Source organism: Coregonus clupeaformis, chromosome 12 (genome assembly GCF_020615455.1).
Source record: "Coregonus clupeaformis isolate EN_2021a chromosome 12, ASM2061545v1, whole genome shotgun sequence".
Classification (NCBI taxonomy): Eukaryota; Metazoa; Chordata; class Actinopteri; order Salmoniformes; family Salmonidae; genus Coregonus; species Coregonus clupeaformis.
Window position 1 is genome coordinate 62,606,955 of NC_059203.1, and position 7,500 is coordinate 62,614,454.

At 48.5% G+C, this 7,500-nt stretch overlaps 1 protein-coding gene across 1 annotated transcript in view; it reads right to left on the minus strand.

Annotated features, from left to right (window-relative positions):
* The window catches only part of LOC121543966 (adhesion G protein-coupled receptor L3-like), an 85,696-nt gene that overhangs the window by 75,698 nt on the left and 2,498 nt on the right, over nucleotides 1-7,500 (minus strand). Inside the window, exons 3-4 of the mRNA XM_045224021.1 lie at nucleotides 7,373-7,500; nucleotides 667-770 (exon numbers count right to left, since the gene is read on the minus strand). The exon at nucleotides 7,373-7,500 is cut by the window's right edge and continues 31 nt beyond it. Of these exons, the coding sequence (XP_045079956.1) occupies nucleotides 667-770; nucleotides 7,373-7,500 (232 nt within the window). The remainder of the gene's footprint in view (nucleotides 1-666; nucleotides 771-7,372) is intronic.

Consider the following 7,500-nt stretch of genomic DNA (forward strand, 5'->3'; position numbering starts at 1 on the left):
TCTTTAACGTCACATAACCAGGAACTGAGCTTATCAAACAGCAATCATCTTTAACATCATATAACCAGGAACTGAGCTTATCAAACAGCTATCATCTTTAACATCATATAACCAGGAACTGAGCTTATCAAACAGCTATCATCTTTAACATCATATAACCAGGAACTGAGCTTATCAAACAGCTATCATCTTTAACTAATGCCAGGGTAGTGGGTTCGATCCCCGGGACCACCCGTACGTAAAAATGTATGCGCACATGACTGTAAGTCGCTTTGGATAAAAGCGTCTGCTAAATGGCATATAATTTAACGTCATATAACCATGAACTGAGCTTATCAAACAGCTATCATCTTTAACGTCATATAACCAGGAACTGAGCTTATCAAACAGCTATAATCTTTAATGTCATATAATCAGGAACTGAGCTTATCAAACAGCCTAACAATACAAGATATCTCTGAATCAACACTGTCTAGCCTACAGTAGTGCTGCACACTATTTAAGGTCATTTGGGACGCAGTCTAGATCTTCCCCAATGTGTTTCCATGCATGAGAAACTGACAGAAGAAACTGCCCCCGGGTCCAGATCCGTAATGGACACCCTAGAGTGTGTTTCAATGGGAGAGCAATGTAGCCGCAATGGCCGCCGCCAGCAGTCATACTCACTTTCTGCATGATATGGTTGACCCAGGGAGACGTGCAGTTGCTGAGGTCGGGGCCTTGGGGATCCCAGTAGCCCTGCTGAGCCACACACACGTATGTAGCTACGCCTGGAAGAAACACACACACACACACACACCAAGACAACACGCTTAGCAAACACACCAAGACAACACACTTAGCAAACACAGTAAGACAGCGTTGACATTCAGAGAGCCGGGGGGGGGGCAGGGAGGCAAGAAGTACGGAGGAGCCAGGGGTTCACTGAGCAGGCATGTGTGTGTGTGATAATTAACCAGACAAAGGGCAGTGTTTCACATTAATAAGTCTTACCAATTGGATCATGCTCTACTTACTAACCTTAGTAATGCCAAGAGGACAGAGACTGAGACCGTGGGGGGGGTTAAAGAATTGGTGATCTGAATCTAACACACGTCCCTACAAGTTTGTGTTTGTGCGTGTGAGAGAGGATGTGTGTGTGTGTTCTCTCATGATGAGATGTAGTGTAGCCTGTATGCCTGTCATGGCACATCAAAATAATGTTGTTACAGTGTTAACATCGCCTATATATATGATGTTATTTTCTTGTTATTCTACATTATCACACAACCCACGCTCTGACAGAGAAAAACCCACGCTCTGACAGAGAAAAACCCACGCTCTGACAGAGAAAAACCCACGCTCTGACAGAGAAAAACCCACGCTCTGACAGAGAAAAACCCACGCTCTGACAGAGAAAAACCCACGCTCTGACAGAGAAAAACCCACGCTCTAACAGAGAAAAACCCACGCTCTGACAGAGAAAAACCCACGCTCTGACAGAGAAAAACCCACGCTCTGACAGAGAAAAACCCACGCTCTGACAGAGAAAAACCCACGCTCTGACAGAGAAAAACCCACGCTCTGACAGAGAAAAACCCACGCTCTGACAGAGAAAAACCCACGCTCTGACAGAGAAAAACCCACGCTCTGACAGAGAAAAACCCACGCTCTGACAGAGAAAAACCCACGCTCTAACAGAGAAAAACACACGCTCTGACAGAGAAAAACCCACGCTCTGACAGAGAAAAACCCACGCTCTGACAGAGAAAAACCCACGCTCTGACAGAGAAAAACCCACGCTCTGACAGAGAAAAACCCACGCTCTGACAGAGAAAAACCCACGCTCTGACAGAGAAAAACCCACGCTCTGACAGAGAAAACCCACGCTCTGACAGAGAAAAACCCACGCTCTAACAGAGAAAACCCACGCTCTGACAGAGAAAAACCCACGCTCTGACAGAGAAAACCCACGCTCTGACAGAGAAAAACCCACGCTCTGACAGAGAAAAACCCACGCTCTGACAGAGAAAAACCCACGCTCTGACAGAGAAAAACCCACGCTCTAACAGAGAAAAACCCACGCTCTGACAGAGAAAAACCCACGCTCTAACAGAGAAAAACCCACGCTCTGACAGAGAAAAACCCACGCTCTGACAGAGAAAAACCCACGCTCTGACAGAGAAAGACCCACGCTCTGACAGAGAAAGACCCACGCTCTGACAGAGAAAGACCCACGCTCTGACAGAGAAAGACCCACGCTCTGACAGAGAAAAGACAAGCGCACAGACAGAAACCTACTTGGTTCATTGTTTAAATAACCTAAGCTCTGTGTGTAGTGATAGTCAAACCCTTGTTGTCTGAACATGAAAAACCTGTACTTGGTGGAAATAGTATTTACTGCTGGAAATGAAGTGCACTTATAAAGACAATTTCCAGTGAGTGTGGAATTTTCCTTATACTCTAGGACAACCCCAACCCTAACCCTGAACCCAACTAACTTTTTACAAGGACTTGAACACCCCAACCCTAACCCTGAACCCAACTACCCTTTTACAAGGACTTGAACACCCCAACCCTAACCCTGAACCCATCTACCTTTTTACTTGAACACCCCAACCCTGAATCCCAATTTTTGATTCTACTGGTCTTATCTAGTGCTTGTCAGTAGTAACTAGTGTATATCTGTGGACGTAATTACTATATAATACTACATGTATTATATGTGACTGTAGTAACTACTGTATATTTGTAGATGTAATTACTTGAATATACTATATGTAGTAAGTATGTCTTTGTATTGCAGAAGTAACAGAGACGTGGAAGACTGCATGTCTATACATAGTGTCCCCATAGGACAGGGCTGTAGTTACCTAGTGTCCCCATAGGACAGGGCTGTAGTTACCTAGTGTCCCCATAGGACAGGGCTGTAGTTATCTAGTGTCCCTATATCACAGGGCTGTAGTTACCTAGTGTCCCCATAGGACAGGGCTGTAGTTACCTAGTGTCCCTATAGCACAGGGCTGTAGTTACCTAGTGTCCCCATAGGACAGGGCTGTAGTTACCTAGTATCCCTATATCACAGGGCTGTAGTTACCTAGTGTCCCCATAGGACAGGGCTGTAGTTACGTAGTGTCCCTATAGCACAGGGCTGTAGTTACCTAGTGTCCCCATAGGACAGGGCTGTAGTTACCTAGTGTCCCCATAGGACAGGGCTGTAGTTACATAGTGTCCCTATAGCACAGGGCTGTATTTAGTAGTGTCCCCATAGGACAGGGCTGTAGTTACCTAGTGTCCCCATAGCACAGGGCTGTAGTTACCTAGTGTCCCCATAGGACAGGGCTGTAGTTACCTAGTGTCCCTATAGGACAGGGCTGTAGTTACCTAGTGTCCCCATAGGACAGGGCTGTAGTTACCTAGTGTCCCCATAGGACAGGGCTGTAGTTACATAGTGTCCCTATAGCACAGGGCTGTATTTAGTAGTGTCCCCATAGGACAGGGCTGTAGTTACCTAGTGTCCCCATAGGACAGGGCTGTAGTTACCTAGTGTCCCTATAGCACAGGGCTGTAGTTACCTAGTGTCCCTATAGCACAGGGCTGTAGTTACCTAGTGTCCCCATATCACAGGGCTGTAGTTACCTAGTGTCCCTATAGCACAGGGCTGTAGTTACCTAGTGTCCCTATAGCACAGGGCTGTAGTTACCTAGTGTCCCTATAGCACATGGCTGTAGTTACCTAGTGTCCCTATAGGACAGGGCTGTAGTTACCTAGTGTCCCTATAGCACAGGGATGTAGTTACCTAGTGTCCCTATAGCACAGGGCTGTAGTTACCTAGTGTCCCCATAGGACAGGGCTGTAGTTACATAGTGTCCCCATAGGACAGGGCTGTAGTTACGTAGTGTCCCCATAGGACAGGGCTGTAGTTACCTAGTGTCCCTATAGGACAGGGCTGTAGTTAGTAGTGTAGTTACGTAGTGTCCCCATATCACAAGGCTGTAGTTACCTAGTGTCCCCATAGCACAGGGCTGTAGTTAGTAGTGTAGTTACCTAGTGTCCCCACGGCACAGGGCTGTAGTTAGTAGTGTAGTTACCTAGTGTCCCCACGGCACAGGGCTGTAGTTAGTAGTGTAGTTACCTAGTGTCCCCATAGGACAGGGCTGTAGTTACCTAGTGTCCCCATAGGACAGGGCTGTAGTTACCTAGTGTCCCTATAGCACAGGGCTGTAGTTACCTAGTGTCCCCATAGGACAGGGCTGTAGTTACCTAGTGTCCCTATAGCACAGGGCTGTAGTTACCTAGTGTCCCCATAGGACAGGGCTGTAGTTACCTAGTATCCCTATATCACAGGGCTGTAGTTACCTAGTGTCCCCATAGGACAGGGCTGTAGTTACCTAGTGTCCCTATAGCACAGGGCTGTAGTTACCTAGTGTCCCCATAGGACAGGGCTGTAGTTACCTAGTGTCCCCATAGGACAGGGCTGTAGTTACATAGTGTCCCTATAGCACAGGGCTGTATTTAGTAGTGTCCCCATAGGACAGGACTGTAGTTACCTAGTGTCCCCATAGCACAGGGCTGTAGTTACCTAGTGTCCCCATAGGACAGGGCTGTAGTTACCTAGTGTCCCTATAGGACAGGGCTGTAGTTACCTAGTGTCCCCATAGGACAGGGCTGTAGTTACCTAGTGTCCCCATAGGACAGGGCTGTAGTTACATAGTGCCCCTATAGCACAGGGCTGTATTTAGTAGTGTCCCCATAGGACAGGGCTGTAGTTACCTAGTGTCCCCATAGGACAGGGCTGTAGTTACCTAGTGTCCCTATAGCACAGGGCTGTAGTTACCTAGTGTCCCTATAGCACAGGGCTGTAGTTACCTAGTGTCCCCATATCACAGGGCTGTAGTTACCTAGTGTCCCTATAGCACAGGGCTGTAGTTACCTAGTGTCCCTATAGCACAGGGCTGTAGTTACCTAGTGTCCCTATAGCACAGGGCTGTAGTTACCTAGTGTCCCTATAGCACAGGGATGTAGTTACCTAGTGTCCCTATAGCACAGGGCTGTAGTTACCTAGTGTCCCCATAGGACAGGGCTGTAGTTACATAGTGTCCCCATAGGACAGGGCTGTAGTTACGTAGTGTCCCCATAGGACAGGGCTGTAGTTACCTAGTGTCCCTATAGGACAGGGCTGTAGTTAGTAGTGTAGTTACGTAGTGTCCCCATATCACAAGGCTGTAGTTACCTAGTGTCCCCATAGCACAGGGCTGTAGTTAGTAGTGTAGTTACCTAGTGTCCCCACGGCACAGGGCTGTAGTTAGTAGTGTAGTTACCTAGTGTCCCTATAGCACAGGGCTGTAGTTACCTAGTGTCCCCATAGGACAGGGCTGTAGTTACCTAGTGTCCCTATAGCACAGGGCTGTAGTTACCTAGTGTCCCCATAGCACAGGGCTGTAGTTACCTAGTGTCCCTATAGCACAGGGCTGTAGTTACCTAGTGTCCCCATAGGACAGGGCTGTAGTTACCTAGTGTCCCCATAGGACAGGGCTGTAGTTACCTAGTGTCCCTATAGCACAGGGCTGTAGTTACCTAGTGTCCCCATAGGACAGGGCTGTAGTTACATAGTGTCCCCATAGGACAGGGCTGTAGTTACCTAGTGTCCCCATAGGACAGGGCTGTAGTTACCTAGTGTCCCTATAGGACAGGGCTGTAGTTTCCTAGTGTCCCCATATGACAGGGCTGTAGTTACCTAGTGTCCCTATAGCACAGGGCTGTAGTTACCTAGTGTCCCTACAGGACAGGGCTGTAGTTACCTAGTGTCCCTACAGGACAGGGCTGTAGTTACCTAGTGTCCCTATTGCACAGGGCTGTAGTTACCTAGTGTCCCTATAGCACAGGGCTGTAGTTACCTAGTGTCCCTATAGCACAGGGCTGTAGTTACCTAGTGTCCCTATAGCACAGGGCTGTAGTTACCTAGTGTCCCCATAGGACAGGGCTGTAGTTACCTAGTGTGCCCATAGGACAGGGCTGTAGTTACCTAGTGTCCCTATAGCACAGGGCTATAGTTACATAGTGTCCCTATAGCACAGGGCTGTAGTTACCTAGTGTCCCCATAGGATAGGGCTGTAGTTACCTAGTGTCCCTATAGCACAGGGCTGTAGTTACCTAGTGTCCCTATAGCACAGGGCTGTAGTTACCTAGTGTCCCCATAGCACAGGGCTGTAGTTACCTAGTGTACCCATAGGACAGGGCTGTAGTTACCTAGTGTCCCTATAGCACAGGGCTGTAGTTACCTAGTGTCCCTATAGCACAGGGCTGTAGTTACCTAGTGTCCCCATATGACAGGGCTGTAGTTACCTAGTGTCCCTATAGCACAGGGCTGTAGTTACCTAGTGTCCCTACAGGACAGGGCTGTAGTTACCTAGTGTCCCTACAGGACAGGGCTGTAGTTACCTAGTGTCCCTATTGCACAGGGCTGTAGTTACCTAGTGTCCCTATAGCACAGGGCTGTAGTTACCTAGTGTCCCTATAGCACAGGGCTGTAGTTACCTAGTGTCCCTATAGCACAGGGCTGTAGTTACCTAGTGTCCCCATAGGACAGGGCTGTAGTTACCTAGTGTGCCCATAGGACAGGGCTGTAGTTACCTAGTGTCCCTATAGCACAGGGCTATAGTTACATAGTGTCCCTATAGCACAGGGCTGTAGTTACCTAGTGTCCCCATAGGATAGGGCTGTAGTTACCTAGTGTCCCTATAGCACAGGGCTGTAGTTACCTAGTGTCCCTATAGCACAGGGCTGTAGTTACCTAGTGTCCCCATAGCACAGGGCTGTAGTTACCTAGTGTACCCATAGGACAGGGCTGTAGTTACCTAGTGTCCCTATAGCACAGGGCTGTAGTTACCTAGTGTCCCTATAGCACAGGGCTGTAGTTACCTAGTGTCCCTATAGCACAGGGTTGTAGTTACCTAGTGTCCCCATAGGACAGGGCTGTAGTTACCTAGTGTCCCTATAGTACAGGGCTGTAGTTACCTAGTGTCCCTACAGGATAGGGCTGTAGTTAGTAGTGTAGTTACCTAGTGTCCCTACAGGATAGGGCTGTAGTTACCTAGTGTCCCTACAGGATAGGGCTGTAGTTACCTAGTGTCCCTATAGCACAGGGCTGTAGTTACCTAGTGTCCCTACAGGATAGGGCTGTAGTTACCTAGTGTCCCTACAGGATAGGGCTGTAGTTACCTAGTGTCCCTACAGGATAGGGCTGTAGTTACCTAGTGTCCCTATAGCACAGGGCTGTAGTTACCTAGTGTCCCTACAGGATAGGGCTGTAGTTACCTAGTGTCCCTATAGTACAGGGCTGTAGTTACCTAGTGTCCCTACAGGATAGGGCTGTAGTTAGTAGTGTAGTTACCTAGTGTCCCTACAGGACAGGGCTGCTTGGCTGTCTGTCCCTGCTGGGTTCTAGGCCAGGACACTTCGGCTGTCAACCTGGGGGAGCAGTGGTCCTGGGGGTGTATGACCGGGGGCTGGGGATGCGGA